A 27,357-nucleotide genomic window follows, 5' to 3' on the forward strand; every position below is an offset into this window, starting at 1 on the left:
AAAGCCCGAAGGCTTCAGCCCTGAGTGGTGGGGCTCAGGCTTCTGTGTCAGCCATGGGTGGTGGGGCTCAGGTTACAGCCCTCCCCCCCCCCGCCATCCAGGGCAGAATCCCTCAGGCTTTGGCTTTGCTTCCCATGCCTCCTGGGGCAGTGGGGCTTGGCTCAGGCATCGGTCCCACTTCTCAGGATTGTATAGTAATTTTTGATGTCAGAAGGAGGTTGTGGTGCAATGAAGTTTGAGAACCACTGCTATAAGGCATCAAAGGATCTTCAGGTCTCTTCAGTACTGGAATTCTTGCTATTAGTGGTAATGAAGTGACATCTTCCAGTACTGAAGACTGCCCCTATTACCAGTACCGAGCATATCAGTGGTTCCAATCAGAACACAGATCATATCACAGGGTGTTCCCAGCACTGCAGCTGGAACAGCTCCAGGAGGACTACTCCTTCCTATGCCCAAGCTTTGATGGGAGGTGTCACCACTTTATTCCCTGAGGTCTACTTATTCAGAGCAGAATATGTCAGAAAGAGTTGAGAATTCATTTTTATTACCCCAGAAATAAGAGCTCTAAGAGGGGTACTACCCCGAGGTAACCTCCTCTATGGTCACCTGCTCCGTATGTCTATCAACATTCTTGGTCGTATTGGACACTGTCGTGGCTTCATCAGGCTAGATTGGTTTAGGGCTAGATCCCCTTCCCTACCACCTCACAAAGGGTATTACAGCTAGCCAAATCTGCACCAACTGAACACAGAGTCAAGGTTCTGATGAAGAGGTAAAGACAACCACCCCATCCCAGCACCCATTACTTCACCATCTCCTGATAAAGCAGTAATATTTACTTCAGCCCCACATGATTACCAGACATTCCAGGACTTGCTGCACAGGATGACTGATACACTGGAGAATCCAGTGGAAGTTGTCCAAAAGAAGTCGGACAAGCTCCAGGACATCCTTTATACCTCTGTGCCATGACATTTTGCAGTGCCCATTAATGAAGGGCTTTTCGAACCAGCAAAGTTACTCTGGCAGACTCCCGCTTCTTTGGTGCCAACATCAAAAAGAGCAAATTGCTACCACCAAGTGCCATCCTGGGGCTTCAAGCAGTTTTACACATGCCTTACACCTGGGTCTCTGGTTATTGCAGTTGATAATGAAAGGACAAGACAAAGCTACACCTTAAGACAAGGAGCCCAAGAAAGTAGATTTATTTGGCTAGAAAAATTATTCAATATCAAGTCTCCAGATGAGTCTGTGTGCAGGAGGTCAGACTAGATGATAACGGCGGACCCTTCTGACCTTAAAGTCTATGAAACATGCCAATTAGCACGGTATGATTATATAAATTGGGACTCCATCTCCAAATTCACTGACAGACTTCCTCAGTAGAGAGGAGCTATTGATTTCACAAGGTCAGCTTGTATGCATAGATCTCTCCAAGTCCTTCTCTTCGATATTGGAGTCTTTCTGGTTAGAAGGAACTGAGGGAGATCAGAGGAGGCTCCACCCTTTATACCATCACGCAACACAGGGTGCATGCGCCACCACCACGGGTACCACTAAGGGAAATATCTTTGATGCTAGTGCACTGGGTTTGCACACACCTGAAGTGGCATGGGCATGTGCAACACATTTTGAAGACCAACAGTTACAAAATAGGATTGTAACCATTTTTTTCAGAGAAGTCAGTGGACACATTTCTCTTTGATATTAAGCATTCAGAAATGAAGTTTCAAGCAAGGTATTATTTTTATTGGCCATACAAGCAATTTTGTCCAGTCTCAAAGCAAAAAACTCAGCTGAGCATGAGTTCTGAATAATTCTGTGTCAATTTAAGGAAGGTAAACAAAGGCTGACTATGAAATATTTTCTGCAATCCAAAGAGGTAATTCGCTAAGGAAAACTGTCTTTTTTGCAGAGCTCAATTTGGATAAGGTGCAATGTAGATTTTGTTTTCGTTAATACCAAAGCAAATAGACTGGTATTATTTGAACTGAAAACATTAATTATTTTAAATTAATAATAAGTATCTTGATAAGCCTCTTACTGTTTATTGAAGATGTGTTCCTGGTTGATGTTCCATTCTGTTTAGGCTTCAATTATTTAATTACAGGTCTTGATATGAAACTAATCATGCATATATCCATATGAAGCTGGCAAATTGACAGGATAAAATCATTAAACAGTCATTACTATAAACTGACGTTGGCCTGTAATTTTTGCAGTTAACGGGGGAGTTGATGCTTGGTGAACAATCCAATTAAAACTGGCAACAAAAGACCTAAAATGTCAGCCAAATTGCTTTTTAATAGTCAACGCAGCCGTCACAAAACATAAACATCGAAGTCCCCATAGAAGCATAAAGCTTCATGGTGAAACAATTCTAGAAAATGAATAATAATTACAGCATCTTGAGAATTCTTTTAATAGACGTACACTCATTAAAATAGTTTGTTGGTTAGATTCGTATGAAAAAGTATGTTTCCCTGGTTGCTTCTTTATGCATTTGTTACAAAGAAGGTTTTATTCAATATTTTATAGATATAATTTCAGTTTTTATTCAAAAATGCATGTCTTATTTACAAACAGTTTTAAATAATTACATATGATAAGCCTTGGGTGAAAAAAGCCAAAGAGGAGAAATGCTTTCTATTGGAAGGTGGTCACAGAACTTGTCTGATCTCTTAATTCTTTAAAATATTGATTCACTTATTAATTTCGAATTGCAGCTGAATTCCTGTACAACTGCAGATGGCATTCATCCTGTCAGTTGAATAATTAATAATTGGGCTAACATTTTCAAACAGTGGTGCCTTAAATTAAGTCTCTAAATCCACCTCTGAAAAAGTGGCCTGATTTCATACATGCTGAGTGCTCAGGTCCCATTGGCTTCAGTAGGATTTTGTGGGTGTTCAGCAAGTCTGAAAAATTAGCCCACCTGTTTTTAGGTGAAGATATATGCATTTAGGAACCTCACTTTCAGCACCCATGTTGGGAAACTATGACCTTGAGCCATTTATAATGCCTAGACGTTTGTGTTCATTTTCAGATGTAATACTAGCTATTATTTCCTATTTTCTCAGACCCAGCATAAGTTTTCCTTTCCTTTTAAAAGGTAATCAAGTTCCTTTTTTGCTTTCAATTACATATATAATATTGTCTTTCCTCTAAAGAGGTTTAATACTGCAGAAAAAATGGTAAGAATCCTCAGCAAAAATGTTGACAAATGTTCGTTCAAAGCTGTCCCTCTCTCCAACAGAAGCTGGTCCAGTAAAAACTATTGCCTCCCCCACCTTGTCTTTCTAATAGATACAAATGGTGGCAATAGGTCTTTTCATAGAAGCACTTCTGCATTATTTGCAGGGAAAAACTTGATCGCTACCAATGTAGTGGGGAAGCAGAAAAAATGTCTTCACACAAAGCGGAAATCAACTTGATCAATGCTGAGATACCTTTACATTTACTTTTTTTTAATACTTTGTCACTTAGATCCACAATTGAGTGCTCAAACAGATGGTGATGGGAAAATCCATTAGCTTCCTCTATTATATTTATACATTCAGTTATCGGGGAATTAAATGTTGCCTCCTCTGGAATCGTGCAGCATACTTCTATGTGTTTCTAGGGATAAATGTATTTGGGCATAAGCCCACAAAAGCTTATGCCCAAATATATGTGTTAGTCTCTAAGGTGCCTCAAGTACTCCTTGTGTTTTTTGCTGATACAGATTAACACGGCTACCACTCTGAAACCTATAGGGATAAATTGACAGTCACTATCTATAGCTGTGATCTCCATGTTTCTTATATTTTAAAGAGAGGTAGCTATTCAAAGGAGTGCTATGCTGATTTTGAAATTGCAATAATTTTTGTTCAAGAATAATTAGAAGCTAAAGAAAAATTTGAATTTTATGTATACTGTATAATGTAAATGAAGCTGGAGAATACAAACCTGCAGCCTGATGCTCTTCCTGTTGAAGTCAATGGGCGTTTTGTCATTGCTTTCATTGGGAACACAATCAGGAGGAGCACTAAACAGTACAATGGACTACAAAGATAATCAATATTACTGTGATATGTATTTCTCTCATATTTCTTCTTCTGCATTTTGTTACTTTCCTTTAGTAATCCGCATTACCACAGTGTGATTCTTACAAATCCTAATTTTTCAACCCTATATAAACTAACTACTTTACTCTGAGTAATCTGATTGAAGAAAATGAGAATATCCGCAGAGTAAGGTTGGTGCAGTCCTGCCCCATAGGTAGTCTGTACTCATGCAAACAGTCTCATTTATTCACTGGAGTAAAGGTTTGCAGGATCACACATGTTTTGATTTCTGAATGTAAGAAGTGAGGGAAATTCAATAACCAGAATTAATAAATTAGCAAAATTAGTTAGCAAAATTCACAATAAATATTTAGGATTTAATCCTGCACTCAGTCAGGTCAATGGCAAATCTCTTCTTGATGTCTATAAGAAGTGGATCATGCCTTTAATTTATGTAGCTAATAACATACAGTCAACATACAATCTTTCAGTAACAAGTCAAATCTAAACATCATTGCAGCTTGCAAAAGTAATTCAGTATAGCTCTTATTATTGTGCTTCTTCATAAGGTCCCTATTCCCATCCTCCAAAACAGGAAACAATGAAAAAGAAAAAAAAACAAAAAATCAACCCTGCAGTCTGCAGAGGAGAAGGAATCAAGTTGAAAAGTACTTTTAGAAAGGAAACAAATGGGTTATGATTAGCAACTGCACAGACAGGGCAGGGGGCGTGGCTTTATAGTGACTCATAGAATTTAAGGCCAGAAGGGACCATCATGATCATCTAGTCTAAGCGCCTGCACGTTGCAGGCCACCGAACCTTGCCCACCCCGTCCTGTAAAAGACCCATAACCTCTCGATGAGTTACTGAATTCCCCAAACCATGATTTAAAGACTTCAAGTTACAGAGAATCCACCAGTTACACCATTTAAACTTGCAAATGACCCATGCCCCATGCTGCAGAGGAAGACGAAAAATGATCAGGGTCTCTGCCAATCTGACCGGGCGTGGGGCGGGGGGTAATTCCTTCCCAACCCCAAATATGGTGATCAGCTAGATCCTGAACATGTGGGCAAGAGCCACCAGCCAGACACGTAGGAAAGAATTCTCTGTAGTAACTCAGTGCCCTCCCCATCTAGTATCCCATCACCAGCTTCTGGAGATATTTGCTTCTAGCAGTTGCAGATCATCTACATGCCATTGTAGGCAGTATCATCATACCATCCCCTCCATAAACTTATCAAGATCAGCCTTGAAGTCAGTTAGGGTTTTTTGCCCCACTCCTTCCGTTGGATGGCTATTCCAGAACTGCACTCCTCTAATGATTAGAAACCTTCATCTAATTTCAAGCCTTAATTTTTGATTGACAATTTATATCCATGTGTTCTTGTGTCAACATTGGTGCTTAATTTAAATAACTCCTCCCCGGTATTTATCCCTTTGTATTCATAGAGAGCACTCATATCTCCCATCAGCCTTCTTTTGGTTAGTCTAAACGAGCCAAGCTCTTTGAGTCTCCTCTGATAAGGTAGGTTTTCCATTCCTCTGATCATCCTTGTAGAGCTTCTCTGTATCTGTTCCAGTTTGAATTCATTTTTCTTAAACATGGCAGACCAGAATTGCACACAGTATTCCAGATGAGGTGTCACCAGTGCCTTGTATAATGGTACTAACACTTCCCTGTCTCTACTGGAAATACCTCACCTGATGCATCTTAGGACTGCATTAGACTTTTTCACATCCGCATCGCATTGGCAGATTTAGGGTGAATCCTGGCCCAACTTTGGAGATCATGAGGCACCTGCATGGAACTTCTGACTCTTTGTATACTATCCTGAAGTCCCGTGCTCCTGGGACGTGGCTGCACCTCTAACCTCCTACCCCCAGAAAGGCAGAGAAGCCTTGGTTTGGAAGTAAACATTTTTTTAGACAGTACATAAATCTGATTAAAAAAGAGTGACAAGATATGGTCCACTGTTATTTTTCAGCCCTCTTGCAGTGTGATTACCATACATTTGTGCTCATCTACATCCTGTGACTGATTGTCTCTGACTTTATGTAACACTCTTTCTGATATGTATAATCTATTTAACTGCCTGTACTATTTACACAGAACCTAGTTACTAACTCTTTGAATGAATAAATAAATATTCCTGCATTAGTAGTAATGATTAAAACATTTCTGCATTCATATTATTTTTATTTTATTTTTAGGTAGTTATGTATATTGCTGACATACATACCCATAATTAAATTCCATATATATATATATATATATACACATATATATTCTGGAGATGTCTGACAGATCTTTTCACTGGTAATCAAATATTTTAATTGCTTGGTGCTATCTATAGTCAAGTTATAGTTGCAGGAGATGCACTTAAAGATATTCAAATCAAACAATGATTTCTACAGTGTAATTCCTAAGAAAAGTAAATGACAATTTAAAAAAAAAAGTAGTAAGGAAACTAGGGCCTTTTATTTTTTATCTATATAAGTTGTAAACACTTCCATTAGAATAAAGCAAGAAGTAGTTTAAACATTATGAACATATATAATAATACATCTTTCCATTGATGTTACATCAGAGAGATCTACTTACAAGGATTGTCAGAAAAATGAGGTAAATACATTAAAAAGGTTATTGAAGGGTCTGAAAAAGCTGTAGATTCCTGTCCCTATAAATTTTATTGATCGTAAAAATGATGGATTTACTCCTTTAAATTATACTGTACACAGTAACATCACTCATTCCTTTCATAGTTTGAATGCATTCTCTTACAAAAGCTTCCTTAAAGGTATCCAGTCAGACAGAATACTTATATAACTATAAATTGACAAATTGTTCTCTGTACTCACTGGTACAGATAAGCTATACAAGTTCAGCAAGGTACTACAACCGTGGAAAGTAGGGCTAATACAAATCACTACCCCTAAATCCCAGAAGACGTCTGATAAAATGGAAGGGGGCATCATACAGTCCATTGTTATATAATGTACTCAAGTGGCACACTTCTGTTTGGCTTGGCCTCCAGCAGACTTGTATCATAAAAATTTTGAAAGCTAGCAAGAACAAATATGTAACAGCTAATAGGCAAGCAGGGAAGGTCATCCATTGTGGAAAGATCTATTAACAAAGTGACTTAATACATTCATATTTACATTATTTCTCCTGAACTACTGAGCTGAGAACAGTAAATTATTCAGGATGATTCACAGTGCCCTGTTCCATTACCCATGGAACCCCTTGAAAAACCCTCACAGATAATGAATTTAGTGGCACGAAGGCCAAAACTTGAATAAATATCATTCAACACAAACTCATCAGCAACAGGGGAAATGTTTATTTTTATAGCAAAGGGTAGCTTTTACCTATTGCTTCAATCATAAACTACCTTCCGATCAAATTTTTGTGACCTCTAAAGTAATCAGAAGTGTCTGCCATGCTACTTGTAAGTGTCTGGTCCTTGCAGACCTGGACAACATGCTTAAATCATAAGCGGTAACCTGTTAAGAGGGTTAGAGCATCCAGTCTGCCAGCGGTTCTCAACCTTTTTCTTTCTTTCTATAAAAAACTCCACAGCCCACCTGTGCCACAGGAACTGTTTTTCCACGTACCCAATAGATTAAAATCTGTATTGAATGGATAGTTATACAGTTAAATGCACACACATATATAAAATATATTAAAAAGGACAATATAGGTACAAAAATAAACTGATTTTTTTTTAATTTACTCAACATGAAACTTGTTGCTGGTGCTGATCAACAGTTCTGTCAAGATGTGGGGGGTATCTTTGACAAGCACACATGCGTGTCATGGTCAGTGTTCATCCTGGTTTGGTACTTTGTGTTCATTGATATCATGGCTGAAAATTCAGCTTCGCATAAGTAGATGATACTAAAGGGAATCAAAACTTTCAGTGCTGCAGAAGAAGCAGTGAGGTGTTCATCCAAACACTCACACCGAAATCTCTCCAGATGCATTTCTCTGAACCTGATTCTGGGGGAGCTGTCTGATGAAATGTCAGTGAGCTATTCTAACAGTTTTGATAGGACATTGGATGGAAGTTTATCTTCAGTGTTCTCACTAAAGAGATCTGTAGTCCATGTGTGTGTAGGGGCTTGTTCTGTTATGAGTTTGGAAAAATAAGCATTACATTTGTTAAGCAGAACAGACAGATGCACTGCTAGCTGAGGTTTAATTACATAAAAGTCAATGTTTTGTTCCTGAATGAAAGGATATAAGAGCTCAAATATATTAGTAGTACCCCCACAGGCATGAGCTTTCCAGAGTTGTCGTTTTGTTTTGAATGCCTCAGTTCTTTCATACAGGGCACTAAAATTAGAGTTCCTACCTTGAATAGTTTTATTCAGCTTATTCATTTCACTGAATATGTCTGCAAGGTAACTCAGGTTTGCCAGCCACACATCATCTTCCAGAACTTCGGCAAGTTCAGGTTTCTTATCAGCTAAGAAAGTACATAACTCTTCCTTGAGATTAAATATATGGGCAAGCATTCTGCCTCATGATAGCCATCTCACCTCAGTATGCATGAGCAAGGAATGGTGCTCTGCACCCACTTCCTCACAGAATGTAGCAAAACACCTGGAGTTTGTTGCTCTGGATTTAGTAAAATTAAGGAGTGTTACTGCTGTGTTCAGAACATTGTGAAGACTTGGTTCAATATCTTTCACAGCAAACGCCTCTTGGTGTAAAAAGCAGTGTCTCCAAATAGCGTGAGGTGCAAAGGCTTTTATTTTTTGCACAACACCAGTCTACTTTCCAGTCATTGCTTTGGCTCCATCAGTGCAGATCCCAATGCAATTAATCCAGCTGATTTCTGCTGATATTATAAAATCATCTAACAGTTTGAATACGTCATCTGACTTGGTTGTCATCTTGGGCTCTTTGCAAAATAAAAAGTCTTCCTTTATTTCCTTATTCCACACATACTGAACATAGGCAAGCAAATAGGACATTTTCAAAATGTCTGTGGATTCATCTAGTTGCACAGCAAATCATTGTCATAGAGCTGATGAATGCTCTGCAAAACTATATCTTCTGATATAGAAGTCGTCCGTTGTTTGACAGTGTCGTTTGACATCGGTATTTTTGTCAGTACCTTGGCCTTCTTCTCTCCAAACACTTCCTTTGTTGTTTCAATAACACAGGGCATTATCAAACTCTCAGCAATCATATGCAATTTTTTTGTTTTAGCAATTTTCTGCACTACTATGTAGGATGACCTTAAAGCTTTTTATCCACAGTAGTTGTGTATTTCATGACTGCTTTAGTACCAAACAGTTCTTTGGCCTTTTGCTCAAAAAATGAACGTTGCCTATCCTTATAGATGTCATGCTTTGTAACTAAATATCTCTGTAATTTGGAGGGTTTCAAACACTCTTTGGACAGTACTTGTGCACAAATTACACACTGTGGTTGAGGTATATCTCCACTTCCAGAACAAATAAAACCAAAATTCAAATACCTATCTTTGTATTTCCTAAATTTTGCAAGGTTAATAATGGCTTTATGTTTCTTACTCACCTCACCTCCTTGGTGTTCTTCAGCCATTATGGTGGTTGAATTTGTTGTTGAAGGAACTTCATTATCATCGTTCTGTGGGTTTTGTGGTTTTGAAGCTGATGGTTGAATTAAAAATGTATCCACATCTGATATTTTATTGTTTATGTTTATAACAATTTTCCCTGTGCTGTGTAACTTGTCCTGCTCCCACTGAAATAGCTCCTTTACACCAGGTAAATGAAGATACATAACCTGCAAGGCTGCCATTAGACTCACTGGTGTCTAACCAAGGAGTGAGCCCTCACATGCTAGTCTCTGGGGGTGGAGCTGATGCTAAAACCAGGGTGTGGGCTTGGGCTTCAGCTCCCTGGTGGGGGAGGGGGCATAGGGGCTGGAACTAGGGGTGATGAGGATGTGGTAGCACCCCCTGGCTTGAAGTGGTTTCCATTATATACAGGGTTTACAGTTTGGTTCAATGGCTCTCAGCACCCCCACTATAAAAACTGTTCCAGCACCCCTGGTGGCGGGGCTTGAGACATCAGGGCCGCGGCTCACAGCTTCAGCCCTGTGGAGGCACCGGGGCTCAGGGCTCCAGGGTTTAGCCCTGCAGCTCCCAGCTGCAGACCGCTGGGGACACCGGGGCTCAGGGCTCCAGGCTTCAGTCTGCGGCTTCCAGCTTTGGCCCCATGGAATAGCTGAGGCTTGGGGCTTTCATCCCACAAGGGATGCCGCGGCTGAGGGCTCCAGGCTTCAGCCCCACAGCTCCCAGTTTTAGCCCTGGGGCTCAGGGCTGTAGCCCCATGGGGGTCACTGTGGACCCCTGAAACCAACTTGTGGCCCCTCAGGGAGCCTCAGCGCAGATCCTCGGGTGAGAACCACTGCACTATGCTATACGCTAGCAGTCACCACTGGTGGAAGTCATTGTCCATGACAATGACTGACCCGATCACCCACAATTAATCTTGCGAGTAAACAGTCCCTCCTCTGAAATCTCAGTCAGAAACTGACCAAAATTACCCTTCCCCTTCTTTCCCACACCCTATAAATACTAAGTCAGGCCAACAGATACAACAAGCAGCTGCTTGGCCTGCCAAGTAAACCTTTGATAGCCACCCATCAAACCAGTGTTGGATGTCCAGATTAAACATATAATCAATGTCGGACAAAATCACTTTTTCAGAGCAGAACCTCCCTGGCAATCATATGTACTTCCTGAATGGCTCCCAGATGTCACCACCATGATTATAATGCCTTTTCATTTCTCAATTTACATTTTCCTTGACCTGTCTGCCACAATCACCGAGGAGGATCCCTTTTGTATCTGCTGTAGCAGCATATTGAACCATACTATTTTGGTCTCCAACGTCTTAAACTGGCCTCCGTTTGGGAGAAGTTGGTATGTGCGCCTATTTCTGCCATCACTTTGCCCACAAGTTTGAGGTTGAAAAGGCCAAGTAGGGGAACTCTATTTTCAACAGCTGTTTAATTAAATTACACAGATGTGACCATTTCAGTATCTTATAAAATAGAACTTTAAAGTCAATATCATATAAAGAGTGAATTGATATTTAGAAAAATTTAGATACAAATTGTACAAAGCAAAGCTATAATTCTAATGATAATACAGCAGAAGTTTAAAAAGAAGTATTATAGATCACCCAAACAAAAATTCTGCATGTGCTCTAGTTATTCACTCCTCTTTTCAAGTGTTTATTTTATGTAAACAGGCACTGATGTAATTGTATCTTTGGGTGTTACCATATGGTAAAATTAAAACTTTCATGGTATCATACATGGTGTTATTTTTAGGGCCCTACTAAATTCACGGCCATGAAAAACACGTCACGGACCGTGAAATCTGGTCTCCCTCTGTGAAATCTGGTCTTTTTTGTGCTTTTAGACTATACTATACAGATTTCACTGATTAGACAAGCGTTTCTCAAATTGGGGATCCTGACCCAAAAGAGAGTTGCAGGGGGGTTGCAAGGTTATTTTAAGGGGGGGGGTCACAGTATTGCCACCCTTACTTCTGCACTGCCTTCAGATCTGGGCGGCTGGGGAGCGGTGGCTGCTGACTGGGAGCCCAGCTCTGCAGGCAGCAGTGTAGAACTAAGGGTGGCAATCCCATACCATGCTATCCTTGCTTCTGCGCTGCTGACAGCAACAGCTCTGCCTTCAAGGAGCTACAGCACAACCTGCACAAACTTCTATGAGATCTAGGTCTTACTGCCTTGAAGATTCCACGTAGTCTCTCCCTGGTTGATGTAAAGGAACATTTTGAAGTTATAAGACGGTTAGAGATGTCTTCTGATAAAGATCTTTGTTTAACATCTATCCAACCATCATTAGTAGTAACCACCGCAGGAATGTCTCAGCATAAAGTCATATGCATGCTTAAGTGTTGGAAAGATTGGGGCCAAAGAACACCACTCATTTTTTTTAAATGACACAAAGTTGAAAATCGTTATAGTGTGTTAGTCTTTCAAGTGAAAATAATGGGTCAAATTCTGTGCTCAGGTTATCCACTGAAGTAGTTACTCCAAAAGGAAATTTAGCCAATATACTCTGAAATTTAAAATAGTCTGATCTTGAGTCTCTGAGTACTGTTCCCAGTTGGCATTGAAGTCAATGGGAAACAAAGGTCGTTAGTATTAAGAGGAGGTATACAGTAACAAACAGGATTGAGCCCATACTCACAAAGCATTTCCTTCAGAAAAAAATATTTTTTGACTGAAGTCTTGTTATGGTGCTGTAACTTCTACCCCACCATTCTGTTTTAGACTGGTATTCTGCGTGAAATGGATATACTTTTATACAAGCTAATTGGTGAACCTTACACATCTCAATCATTTAGAGATTATGGTATGCAGTTTAGCATTTTATACTGTAAAGGTCCTGAAGAAAGGGAGGCATTGTACAGTATTTATAATTTAGAAATCCTTAACATCTTAATAGCTTGTACACGGGACACATTCTCCACATTACACATCTAGAGCAATGGTCATCATAAAAGCCGGTTATGCTTTAAAATGAGAATTAAACTGCAACCTGCATTTTACAACCATCATATTTCATTTGTAAATATGGTTAGACTTTAATATTTTGAAGAAAAACAGCATGAATGAATCTCTCAGTAATATTAGGAAAGGGTTGCCATTCTTATTTTTCCAAATCTACTTGTGTTAAAATGGTGCACAAATTAAATTAGAAGCTGTTAAGATGTACCCTCTAGCTTGTGAGGGATACAAGTGAATACTTGTAGTACACTTGCCACTAAGAATTAAAAGAAAACATTTAATGGGGTATGTATGAACATAGTGAACTGAATTTATAATTGAAGTAGATCATTACTTTGATGATTATTATTACAGTATTTCTCAATATTTTATATTCATTGATATTATTGAGACTAAGAATAGAATATTGTCCCATGTTATTCAATTGTAATGCAATTGTAAAGTATTGCATTTGTAGGACACACTAAATAATGACATTTGTAGGATTCATCTTTCTCTCAAAAAGAAATGGGTATGAAATTATATATGTGAGTCTTTCGATGCTGTACGTTTGTGAGATATCTTTTAATTGAGAGTTTACAAACTTTCAATTGTCTTATAAATTTGTTTTAATTTTGCACAGAACTGCGTATTCTTTTGTAGACATCCTTTGAGATGGAGTTCTGTGTTTCATACTCAAAAAGCTTGACATTGTGTAGGACTAGGAAAAAACAAAAAAAACCCCTACAAAAGCAAGGTATTTCATGTTTAAGATGGAAAGCCCAAAATGTTAAGATGTATAAGAAATGAAATAGAAAATAATATTGAAAATTGATTATATATGTCAATATATAAATCAATTGTATGACCCCATTTGGAGTACTAGCTTTTGTTCTGCTCATCCTATCCCAAAAACAATATAGCAGAAATAGAAGGGGTTCAGATATGAGCAACATATAATTAAGGGTTTTTAGGGTCACAGGGCATACACACATAAACATGCAGACCATGTCTTGTAAAATGTACTCTCATAGAATGGTAGAACTTCAGTGGAAATTAAGATTATGAGAACTTAATAAAATGAGGCCTAAATACAGCAACAAGCAGTGCGACAATACTGTTTGTCTCCAGCACATGTTTAATTGTTATTTTGTCATCTTAGGCCCTGATCCTGAATGAGATGCCTCCATCTTATTGCAGGTTCAGGGACTTGAGCTATAAGCTTCTCCTAGCCTTACACTTTGATATTCATCTTTGTTGTCCTTGCTATACCTGATCTTTTTCAATTCTTCATTACATGCCTTTCTGAGCTGTGTGCAGTGCTGTGGTTGGGGTCTTTCTAGCCAAGTACGCAATGCCTCCAACATCTCCTCATTGTACTCTTTCATATTTATCCATTCCAGTGTTTTTGTTTTCATAAATAAGATTTCGATGATGCTCATTTATCTACACTTGATAAACTATTGCAGCTCTGATTCTAACTGAGCAGTTTTAACACCCAGGCAACTTTTAAATAGAAAACTAAATTCTCAGAACATATGTTACTATTTAATTAAATAATGGATTCCAAGTTAATTCAAATTCAACCAGTACATATTTGGTGAAGAAATATAGCAATAAATAATGAATTTAGGTTCTGGAAAGAATTAAAATACTTACAAAGCACTACAGATTAAATGCAAAACTTTTAAGGTTCATTACTTTTCAATATATTCTCTTTGACATACTTCAGTGGGTAGCAATACAGGCTACTGTTCCCTTGTCACTAAATGATACAACAGCTCAATTCATAGAATAGAATCATAAAAGATTAGGGTTAGAAGAGACCTAAGGAGGTCAACTAGTCAAACCTCAATTAAATCATCCCAGCGAGGGCTCCATCCTCTTTGGAACCCCCCCTTCAGATAGTTGAAGGCTGCTATCAAATCACTCTTCTCTCCTCTCTTCTGCAGACTAAATAAGCCCAGCTCCCTTAGCCTGTCCTCATAAGTCATGTGCCCCAGCCCCATAATCATTTTCGTTACCCTCCGCTGGACTCTCTCCAATTTGTCCACATCCTTTCTGTACTGGGGGGCCCAAAACTGGACGCAATACTCCAGGTGTGGCCTCACCAGTGCCCAATAGAAGGGAATAATCACTTCCCTCGATCTGCTGGCAATGCTCCTACTAATGCAGCCCAATATGCCGCTAGCTATCTTGGCAACAAGGGCACACTGTTGACTCATATCCAGTTTCTCATCCACTGTAATCCCCAGGTCCTTTTCTGCAGAAATGCTGCTTAGCCAGTCGGTCCTCATCCTGTAGCAGTGCATTGGATTCTTCCATCCTAAGTGTAGGACTCTGCACTTGTCTTTGTTGAACCTCATCAGATTTCTTTTGGCCCATTTCTGGTTTTATGGATGGAAAATGGATAATGAAATATCCATCAAAAGTGCCATGAAAATAGTTCTGCCAAAGTCCTAGTGTAACACCGATAGACCCTGGTCGTTGTTGGGCAGGATCAAACCTGAGACCTCTGAAGCTAAATACATGAGCCTCTACTGCATGAGCTAAAAGCCATATGGTTGTTAGCTAATGCTGTAGAGCAAACCCATTAATCTCTCTCTCTAAATAGTCTCAGTGCCTCAGATAGGACAGAGCACCACACCCAGGAGGTGTGTGAGTTACACTAGCTGTGCTCAAAAATAATTTTCAATCAATAATGAACTATGTATGGAATAGCTTTCTGTGATGTTCTTGAGGGGAGGAGGAGTAGTCTCTTGAGCTTACTGGATCATCTTTTTACAAACCCTCTTACAAATTGAAAAAAGATCACGGTGCTGTCTCTTTTTGGTTGACTTTTACCCCAATCTCAGTACTTACGCATCTTCCCTTTCAGAGATTACTTTTAATTTTAAGGCTTCGGAAGAGGAAATATTTTGCTTTTAGAATATACCAGATTTTACCAAGGGTCAGGTGATTTCAGGGAATTTCCCCAAGGGGTATACTCCCTCTGATATACTGGGGTATACTCTACAGGATTTTGTGTAAACAGGTAAACAAATAAATGCTACGGTCCCTCATCCCTCCTCTCTGCAAGCACACGCAATCCTGGTATGTGAGATTTATCAGAAGATAAGGAGGAAATTCTTTATAGAGCTTCTTGATTAAATATTGGGAGCTCATCACTGTTACAATTTTACAATGTTCAACCATTATAATAGGAGGGAATTGAGGTTGGCAACCAGTTTGTTCAGAATATTACTCCATTCACAGTCCAAACGTACCATAAAAATGACAACATATTATGAAAATCTATACTACTAAAACAATGCCACGTTTGAAAACCTTTGCCCTGTAAAAACTACAAACCCTACAACCAACTTACAACTCAAGTGAAGGAAAGTGATATTTTAAAAGGGGATCTACTACCCCTGAAACAAGATAAAAAATCAGTAACATGCTCTATGGTCTTCCCCATCATCTCTTTGGCTTTGCTTTACAATATCAAGATCAACTACCTGAATCACTAGGCAGAAGTTAAGAATCCATGTTTTTAAAGGCTCTTATTCCTCCCTTCCCTTTCTCCATAACAATTTAGCTATATGGCCTCTGATTATAGGTATATTTTCATGTGATATTAACCGAGTGCCTTCCAATAGGATTGATCCAAACCAAAGTAAAAACATCCACCCCAACCCAGAACCCAAACTCTGTTTTAAAAAAAAGAATCCTATGAGATGTTATCTTCAAAGAAGCAGAATTATGAGGAAATATTTTTTCCTTCTTTAACACAGGAATCTTGGAGAGTAAGTAGCTCAAAGGATATCTCCAAATAAAATCTGAATGAATTACCACTGCAGTAAGCAAAGCAAGAATGCCTAACACAAAGCAACATGAAAATGTTTATTTTTTTGTATAGCAAGAAGGGATAAGATACAATACCTCCAAAAGACAACAAAGAGGTGTTAAAACAAGCATAGCCTCAAAGGAACATTCTCAGAAAACAGATTTCTGTTCCTGAATTTGTCCTCCTGAAATGAGAGAAATTCTGAGAAATAAACTTTTTGGGGATATATTGGACACCCCATATCTGAAATGTGTTTTTCCATTTTTTTCCATACAGGGGCAGGGCGGAATTTGCTGGCAAATTTGAAATACCTCTTTCTGTATCACATGGTGCTGCACAATTGAGGCCACAGACCATTTCCCTGAACTTGGACACTACTTTAGGTTTTTTCACGGGGAACATGATCTGAGCCTAAGTATTGTAACTGAGAATTTTAGGCTGAGCACATATTTTGTAGTTATGTTTTTAGGTGAACAGTAACCTCTGTCAGGCTAATAAATATATTGAAAACTAATTATATACCGTATTTGCATTTCATAGATAGACTTTTTGATTTCCTAAGAAATTAAAATATCTGAACAGTAGTCCATCAGTAACAATTAAAGAACGAAGACAGGTATTGCAATGAATAGATAGCATTATGTGAAGAATAACAGGAGGATACAACTTCACAGCTAAGCTAATTCCCATATCAGACCCACACACTTTAGGTGCTTGTTGGTTTTAGACAAATTTCCATTCATAATTTTACTTCTGAGGTATTTAAATGATTTTGTATGAAGTTAGTTTGCACAGTCTACTGTGAATTTAGAGCTCTAAGGAATCATTGGTATGCAGATTTAGACACAAACATTTTTTTATCACAAGCAACATTTTTCTGTGATATAAAAATAAAGTTAATGAGATGTAGACTTAGTCTCAAAGTAAGTAAAATAAAAATAACTTCAGCAAATTAGAAACAGTCTGTAAAAAACTAATTAGAAATTCAAGGCCAGATTTTCAGCTCAAGTCAATGAAGTTGCAGCAGTTACACCAGCTGAAGCTCTATTCCTAAATCTCTCTATCTCTCTCTCTCTCTCACCTCCTCCCCCACCTACCACTTAGATTGTGAATCAGGGTTTTATATGATATAGTCACACAAAAGGCTGACAAGTATAGTGTTTAATCTCCTTCTACCCACAGCAGTAAAGTGGAATCCCCCAGGGAATATGGTGCACATGTAAATTTTGAGTACTAATATTGTCGGGGCAAATTCTTCCCATCCTCCATAGGTGCAAAGGCATCCTGGCCACCAGAAATGGGCAGTACCATTGCACGAGCATAGACAGGATTCAGGGTCCACATAGCATAAAATTTACATGTGGCATAGAACAAACTGAGCTCTATGACAGATGTCTGTGTGACAGTACAGGAAGTAGGTAGTAGTGAGGCAAAAGGAGAAGTAGTAGGGCTGGAGGATGCATTACTATGTGGATCAATGTTCCCTCTAATTTTTTACATCCATGTGCAGAATGAATTTTGTTACGTGCACCAATATGGAGGTGAATTCTGGGGATCATCAGAATTCCATCCCAAGTAGCCTTGCTAGAATGAGATACTGGTATATTAAAAACAAACAAACAAACAAAAAACCTTGGAAACAACAACCAAAAGAAGTTACTGTATAACAAACACATACAACATACATTTCATACTCACAGGCAATGCCACAAGCATTGAGCCTGCAGAGGAATTGCATATTGAAACAGAGAATTTAAATTGGGCTGTCTGGGGAGAGTGAGAGCAGCTGCGGGATTGGGTTAGCATAGAGAGGGGACAGAGCAGCAGAAGCAGTTGAAGAGAGGTGCTTGTTTGGGCTCCACTGGAAATCAGTGACTGTTATTTTTCTCTGTTGGCAATGGAGGTTTCTCAGTCAGTATGAGGCAATCCCCTCAAAGCCAATTTCTGGCCTGTGCCCCACCATCTGAGAAACCTTACACTAGAAGTGACTGTGAAGTTGGCCGTGAAAAAGAAAGTAGACTGCAGAACTTCCCACTGCAGGAGGAAGTTAAACTGGTTGGATCACTGCTGCCTGATGACTGTCCCTAGGGTCATTATAACTGCTTCATACCAGCTCCTGCCATTTCCAGTCCTAATCTGCTTGCGATCATGCAAACTGAAATTTGCAAAAGATTCTATCTTGTGGGTGGGAATGTGTAACATGGAGGTAAAATGTTTGCCATAGGAGGTGCATTGCCCTTGGCGCATGTGTGTATAAGACAGGCTCTTAGAATGGGACATTTGAGGGTCTCAAAGCCCTGAGAGCTCTTTCCTTTCCTTTCCTTTCCTTTCCTTTCCTTTCCTTTCCTTTCTGAAGAACACTTGGAAACTCTCCATACCAGTCAGAGTGACTGTGTGTGTACAAGTGTGTATGAAAATAGGATGCAAAAGCTGGCAGGTTTCACTGGGGTAAATATGATGCAAACACAAAGACTTAAGTCCTCAAAGCTTAAGGGTTAGTAATGTATTACTTAAAAGTTAGTTGCACTCTGTGGAAGGGTGAGAAGTTTCCTGGCAGCAGAAATACTAGCAAATGTGAGCCACCAGTTTAGGGGCTGGCGGTCTTTCATGTCAATAGCACCACAGTTCACTGGCAGCAACGTATTCAGATTTTGTCAGCTATTTGTTAGTAAAGCAATAGCTACAGCAATCCTTAAAAAGTAATGGTAGCATCTTCACACTGTCTCTGAGGGATTTCCTTGCTCAGCTGCTCATAATTTTCCCCCTGGCTCTCTTGCTCCTGCATAATAGATTTTGGAGTCTTAGAGTCTCCAGGTGCTTAGTGTCTTCAAGGTAGCAGCAGCAGGAGGACACTCCTAAGGTGTCTTGGGCAACAACAGTACTAGCAAGTAATAGAACAGTGATTATGCAAACCCAACAGCCTTTCCTTAAAGCTCCTACTAAGAGCTTCATTCACGTTACAGTCTGGTCTGATGATGACTGCCAGCTCCTCTGCTTTTAAATACCACAGAACCTTCTCTCCAGGTGTGTGTCATCATTGCCTCACTGATAGTCTCTGCTAGAACTTTTTCTCAGGCCTAACTGACAAATACATTAACGTAGTAGTGTAAATCTGTTAACCTTATTTCATGGGAGATGTTTATTACTTCATGGTTTTGAAGCGGGCTGATTGAATCATTCTCTGTTTTGATTTGAAGTGCAGGATGTTTATTCTTGTAACCTGTCTGTTTCTTTCTTTCTTTTCTTTCTATTTATTTGTTTAAAAAAATGCTATGACAAATTACGTGAGTGCTGCTTCATTTATTTTAACCACTGCAGCACTGAAGAATTGACATACAAATTCAAATCTGTGAATATTCTTTATTTCATAAGAGGATTTTAAATGAATTCATATGTTACAATAACATTTTACAGACTGACTGAAATTAAACCTCTACTACACCATACTGTAATCCTGTTAAATATAATACCATACTTTTCTGATTGCTGTTTAAAATAGTAACTCTATGGCTTTGTTTGTCTTGTCTTTCTGGTTTGCTTTTTTTAGATATACCGGGCAGCCCACGTAACCAGTTCACATTCAGACCACTCCCACCCCCTCCACCACCACCACATGCATGCACCTGCAGCAGAAAACCACCTCCAACAGCAGATTCTCTCCAGAAAAGATCAATGACAACCCGCAGTCAGCCCAGTCCAGCTGCTCAAACCCCTCCAACCAGTATGCAAGATTCCGTACATCTCCATAACAGCTGGGTCTTGAATAGTAATATACCATTGGAGACAAGGTATATATAAACGGAGACTACTATTCTTAAGAGTTTAAAAAAGGGGGGGGGTCTGAGGATGAGATGAGAAAATAATAGGAGTGAGAGAAAGAATGGCTGTGTCGTTCAGGACACACAAAGCTTTTTGATGTGAAGCATTATTATCATCATGTTATTAGTTAACCTGTATCATTAATGCTCAGAAAAGCACATTTTGAAAAGTGTTGCGGGAGGGGTAATTGAACTCCAAAGATGTGTTCAAGAAGTGTGCATTCTGTTCTTATTAGTTGTAAATTTGCATACACACATCTGTGCACCTATGCAGCCTCATCTTATGTGGCAAGAGGCATTTTGCTTTAGAAGCATCAAAGAAACTCCGCATGAAGGCCATGCCTCAGGGAATCTCTGCACTCCATAGGATCTGAAAGCATTCAGCCTGCAGTCTTTGGCCTCCTTATAAACCCCAGGTGTGAAACAATCCCCAAGAAATTATCATTGTACATAAACATCCAGGATGTCTTCAGATACGTATAAGCAAAAGAAGGCCAAAATGGCTTGAGGTTTCAGAAATGATTATAGAATCAACATTGCATTCAATTGATGATCTGAGGCCTGATTATGAAAGCCTTATTGCCTCAAAAAACAAATATTGAAGTCAAGGATTGAGCTTTGGATAATTTACTTGAATAATAGTTTGCAAAATGATAATCTGAATAAAATACCTTTCCAATTCAGAAAGAATCTATAATGTAGAGAGACAAATTCTGTCTCCTGAGGTGACTATCCTTGAATATCCTTGACTTTTTCGGTTGAAAGCTGTTATTGTAATCTGAACAGCTAATTTTATAGGCCATTAATCAGAGCTGTACCATTCAAGTTTTTCCAATTTCCAATTTTCAAACATTCAAGTCCTGTCTAATTATCAACCTGAAACTTGGGCCATTTTATAGACCTTTTGAGTAAATTAGTTACTGAGTTTTGCACAAGCTTCTCCTTCCCCACATGGAACATTGTGAGTCTGAACCTGAGTAGTCTTGGCTGGTGCTTGCATTTGGTTTTCAGGTTAGTTCAAAACACCAAGTGTTCAGTTTTCCCCACATGTCCTGAAATTGATGAATTTCACACAAATGTAACCCTAACTATTTAATATAACGGGTACTTTCACAAAAGCATTTTCCCTTTCAAACATACATGTGCACTTATTTAACTATTATCCAAGGGAAAAATTTGGTGGTCTTGCAATGAGATGAAATTGTTTTGACTTGACTCAGAACAAAGTATGCAACATACTTCTTTATATAATTTGGCTGCTACAATATACCAGTGTTGCTTTGAATAAGTTACTCCCTTCTGAAAGGGTGTAAATTTGACATGAAAGGATGGGCTGATTTAATTGTGATCATTATTATTTTCTGAGTTAAGACTTTGGTATGTTATTTGCTTGAAAAATGAATGCCAGGCAAGGAATCAAGGGGTATGTCAACTCCATCAAATGAATGCACAACTTAAATTTTTGGTCAGAAAATGAGTATTTTAAAATTGATACATAATATGGTCCCCGTGATATATTTCTGATGCTTCCATCTGAAATTTACATTTAACCATGTTTGCCCAGATTTCACCCACATACTTCCTATAACCAAGCAAGATATCATCTTTAAATTATGTGTGAAGTCCTTAGCAGAATTTCATAATGTAGGGTCTTATATAAAAGCTGAGGCCAGAAAAAGCATATTTGGTTTACTCTGAAGTAATTCAAGAGTAAGAAGAAAAGGCCTAGAGCGCACAACACAGCATTAGAGAAAAGAGATCGTTGCTTTTTCCCCTTCACCATGGGTGATCCGATGGGACAAGAAAATGAAATGGTTAAATCTCCAGGTTCTCCCCCCACTCACACATACACTACAATTGAAAATAGTCTTAGAAAATACAAGTAATATGGCAATGGTGGCTGTATTTCAGTGCTAAATCTTTCTTGTATAATAGTACTCAAATCTACCTAATATGCATAAGCAGATTTTTTTAGAACATTTGCAATTGAAGAATAGATTTAGAGACATTAATTTATGCCCTACCTTAATAACTGGAAAAAAATCATAATGCACATGTTCAGTGCTTACATCCAATAATATCTCATGTTAATCCTTAAACCTCACCAGGGTTTGCACAATCTAGCTATAGGCACATAGATTTAGAGATATTTTTTTTCATACAGGAAAAGACTTCCGAGAACTAATCATGTGGCCTATAAATCCTGTTTACTACAGATAATCAGAAATGGAGCAAGCTTCTCAGCCTACCCATAGTGGCAGATATGTAATATTTCACATTTACATGAAGGAAAATTCCATAATTCTAAAAATATATTTACTGTATTGAGATTAGAAACATACTCTTATGTAATTAGATTTTGAAGATCCGTATTGAATTGAAAAGGTCAGACCTAAAAGAGTGGGTAATGAAACAGTATATTTTAGAATTGCTTCTATATTGTAACACATTGTATTTATTATATCTTATATAACAAGGTAAAACAGAAATTCTACTAATACTTCTTGCTTCTGACTAAAGTTTAATAATAATGAATTAATCCTCACTACATCCGCATATATGGATGAGTTGTCATCTCAGTTCCTGGATGGATAGATTGAGGCACAGACCAATGAAGTGACTTCCCCAAGTTCACAAAAGATGTATTTGGCAGAGGCAGAAATGGAGTTCAGAACTGCCAGGTCCCATTCCTTAATAACAAGACAGTTCCTTCTCCTGTATTAATTAATATGATAGGGAACTATTTTCCCCAACCATGAGCCATTTTGCATTAAAATAAACTCAAAAGAAAAAAAAAAGTAAAGTACATATAGGACTCTTTAGTGGAGGAGGTATGAGAGAAGCTGCTGACAAAGAGGTAGGAGGAAAAGTGAATCTGCAAAGGATCCAGCAGGTTGGACTGACAATTGACTGAGTATAGCCATCCAAGAGAGTGATATATGTGCATATACACAATTGCATAATATGTGTTCACATACAGTACTGAGAACAACTTATTTACTATTAAAATGACTTATGAACATGCATTAATTTCATTGCAACACATAGATCATAATTTGTAAATATTTTCAACAAAAGTCTGCAAAGATCTCGCATAACATAAAACACAGGTACCATTAATTCTCTTTTTTAGCACCATAATTTTATTGACATCTTACATAATTGATTTTTCTCCCCCAGGATAAAGTAAGCACAATCTATTGCCTATTCCCTTCCTCCCCTCTAAAATTATGTTTTTCAGGATTCATAGATACTTTGCTCTAATCTTTCAAATCTTCTGATTTACAGTGCCATATATTGTCATTAACTTTGACAGCCCCATCTGAATGTGGCTTACTGCTTTTTATAGGGTACATTTTAAACTCAGACAACTCAGTAAAGCATATTTCCCCTCTCTTCTGTGCCCTCTTATATCAATATTATTGTAAGTATTCCACTTCTTGCTGTGTTTTCCTTGTACTTCACTATTCCTTTATTTCAGTCAGCTCCAATGTAAGATGGAAAAATGGCATTTTAAAATGTTGTTTCTAACTGTAATACTAATCTTAGTCCTTTTTGTGTTATGCTATGGTGCCCTTTTTGTGGATAAGTCAGATCAAGCTTTGGATGTGCTTATTTTGAGTACAACTTTGCACATGTTTTCTGAAAGACTAGATTCACAATAACTTTCATTAATTTGCTGTTAAAAGCAACAAACCTTTTTTAACTTTGATTTCCCCCCAAAGTGTTTATTTTCATTTCTGTATTTTGGACTAAAGTGTTTTACACGTTTGCATATTCCTTCATTTTTATTAACTTTCATTCTAGTTCCTCTAACCCATTTAGCATGTTAGCAATAAGATGCTGAGTGGGCTGAAATCTACTTCAGTGTACTGTCTATGCCCAAGGTACTGTGGCAAAGAAAACTTCATTTAAGTAGCCTGGGCATCCTGGTAATAACCCCTCTAAAGAGGGCATTGTGGTATCAGGCCATGAACCTGAGATTCAGTTATCATTAATTCATATACTTAAATTAAAAATGTTAGAAAAATAGGGGAGGCACTTGGGATTCAAGCCACCTATGATTTTTAGCTATTGTCTAATTAGCAATACATCTAAGCAATAAAGTTTGGATTTGGTTCTAAACTCTCCAAATGTGGGGATTCTTTGAGGAGAGGGTTGGACTAGATGACCTCCTGAGGTCTCTTTCAACCCTAATCATCTATGATCTATGTTAGGCTCTAATGCTTGTCTACATGGAGAGACCTAGTGCATAGCAGCTAGGATGTGAATCTGCAGCAAACTGGTCTGCCACGCACTAAGTCACCATGTGGACCCTGCTACTGTGCGCTAAAAGTTTTCAAGCAAGTTCCACATGGTGACTTAGTGTGCGGCAAGCTGGTGCACTGTAGATTACACTCTTAACTTGCTGTGCTCTAACTGACCATGTAGTCAAGCCCCATCTCTATATGGAACCAATGCTCAGAAACATTGTAGGATCCATAAACTTCTGTTTTTCTAAGGATACCATCTTGTTTATGATGTAGTCTACTTACACTGGAAATCTTATGACTATCACTTACCAGGATGTTTTTTAATTATGATTATACTGCCACCTTCTTATTTAAGCATATACATAAACAAACAGAATTTGCCCTAATCAGAGGAGCACGTATGTGGCTGCCTAAACCCTAGAAAGCTGTCTGTGGTCTCGGTGGCCAGGTTAAGCTGGACTAGTGTTCAAGGCTGAAATCAAGAAATCTCTGCTCCATGCTTGAAAATTGCAGAATTGTTGGGGAGATGAAAACCTAGTGTGCCTTTTTATCCTTGATCACTGGACGTGAGCAGGGTATGGATCCTGCCTCTGATAGCCAGTGAGATGGTCCCAAAATAAAAGGGTTGCTTTTGTCATCTCCCAAGTGTACACTGATTGTTGCTTCAGGAGGAAAGAATCTAGCTTGTTGAAGTCCCATTACTACTGTTTGCCTGAGTTCTGTTCTTTAGTTCAGCCAAGATCGTAACACTTTTAAAAACTCTGCTGTGGTTGACTGGCTGTCATGCAGACAGGGTAGAACCACTTCTTTCAAACACTTGGGAACCCACTGTTGCTGAGTCTTATTGGGTAGAACCACCTCTGACCCTGTAAGTAAAGGAACAGGTTTGGATGGTTGCATAAAGTGAAAATAAAAATCACATAGCCTTCTCCAGGGCAAGTGGAGCAGCCTATGGGGGAGCTGTAGAGTACTCATGAATCAACAGATAGGGAAACAATTACCATTTAGACAATAGCCTTAGTTAATAAATTATTTGTGAAAGAAGCCTACTCTTGAGTTAATTTTAACTTACTCTTTATTATTCTGAAAATAAATGTAGAGTGATTTCATTTCTTATGAGCTTTCTTTTAAACCACATTGTTCAATATCTGTTACTGTGACATGTCTCTTGTATTTTGTCATTTTCTGTCTAATTAAACAATAAATCTAACCTCCCTAGAGATTATATTTAAAAGAAAAGTCATGACAAGGGTTAGAAACTCATTCTGAAAGTACCATGTATTGTCACTGTGCAGAAGAGAGGATCTGAACACTTCAAATTTCTGAATTGTTAAAAAAAATGTAAGGCTGTAAATTTGACCCTGAATTTAAAATAAAATAGCTTTAAATACAATCCTCAATTTAGCAATGCAGGAACAAACCTTGTATTATGGAAATAAAAATATAAAAATTTGTCATCTACAATGAGATACAATTTTAATGTCTCCCACTATGGCACTTGAGGTTCCTTCTTCTCTTGCATAATTTAGAACCCAGTCACTATGGATGAAAACATTTTAAATTGTTCATATACTCCACAGCAATTTTTCTTTGGGAGAGGGTCAAGTTGCAGCTCCACTGGAACACCATGATAAATATTTTGGATGTATAGGTATTTTAATCCTTTCTGAATCTAACATCATATTCTAGGTTATGTCCCCTCATTAATTAATTTAATGTAATGCATATAAAGTAAGAAACCAGGGTAAAAATATGCAGTTTTTGTATAATAGCTAGTGGCCCAGTAGGCCTGGCAGCCTTCCATAAAGCATGACAATCTCATTTGCTAAAATAGAAACAGACAAAATGAATGTTATTTTAGACGGGAAAAGAGTGATGCCAGATTAAATCCAGAGGGTTTGAATTGGTTTGGAGAACAGGAGCATCACATATAGAGGCTCACAGTATAGATAGGAAAAGGAAATTTTGCCTATGTCCACACTGTTTGATATAGCTTGGGGCAGTAGGATGATTTGGAAGTGATTCCCAGAAAATATGTAGCCCCTTGAAATATTTGGAAAGTAAAATGCTATTTAGGTACATGCTGCGGTGTATCCCTTGCAAGCATAGTTATCTGTAAGTGAAATTTGCAACAGTTACATTGCAGCATGGCTGTTGGCTGTACCTTTGAGTATGTGGATATTTGGGGGCCTATCTAGGAGTATTTTGGACCTGGCCCCTCTCAAGTATTAGTGGATTCTAACTGTTAAAATGTTCATTTATTTACAGACTGAACTACAACAGTTGTATAGCTTATGAGGCAGAGATTTTAATGGCCTATTCCAACTCTTGCTGAAGTCAATCAAAAGACTGCCATTGACTTCAGAGTGAGGGTTAGATCAGGGCTTAAATCAAGTGGTGAAGATAGGGTGACTCAGGGTATGTCTACACTGGCAAGTTTCTGCGCAACAAGCTATACCACTTTTATTAAAGCGCTGGAATTAAACCGCTGTTGAATGTCCACGCTGTGCTCCTTGTGATGGATGAGCGCATGCACATTAGGAGCTCTTGCAATGCCTCATGGGGCAGGCACAGTGTCACATGACGCAGGTTTCCCCATCCCACTGTTCCATGTGCATCCTACTACATTGCCAGCCACTTTCAACTGAAATGGGGGTTGGGGGGGGAGAGTGTGTGGCAGGAGGGGGTATATGGGGTGAGAGAGACAGTGTGTTTTGGGGGACAGCGAGTATGTCAACATGCTGTCTTGTAAGTTCAGCCAGTGGCAGGAAGCAACCCCCAGTCCTGAGGCAGGGGGAGAAGGAAACCCGACATCAGCCCCCGTCTCCCTCCCCAGCTCTCTGCACAACAATCTCTCTCTCTCTCACACACACACACAC

At 38.7% G+C, this 27,357-nt stretch overlaps 1 protein-coding gene across 1 annotated transcript in view; it reads left to right on the forward strand.

The window, feature by feature from the left end:
- The window catches only part of TENM1 (teneurin transmembrane protein 1), a 535,025-nt gene that overhangs the window by 280,369 nt on the left and 227,299 nt on the right, over nucleotides 1–27,357 (forward strand). The window contains exon 6 of the mRNA XM_084638540.1: nucleotides 19,955–20,195. Within this exon, the coding sequence (XP_084494666.1) occupies nucleotides 19,955–20,195 (241 nt within the window). The remainder of the gene's footprint in view (nucleotides 1–19,954; nucleotides 20,196–27,357) is intronic.

This window comes from Lepidochelys olivacea (genome assembly GCF_965140295.1).
Source record: "Lepidochelys olivacea isolate rLepOli2 genome assembly, chromosome: 9".
Classification (NCBI taxonomy): Eukaryota; Metazoa; Chordata; order Testudines; family Cheloniidae; genus Lepidochelys; species Lepidochelys olivacea.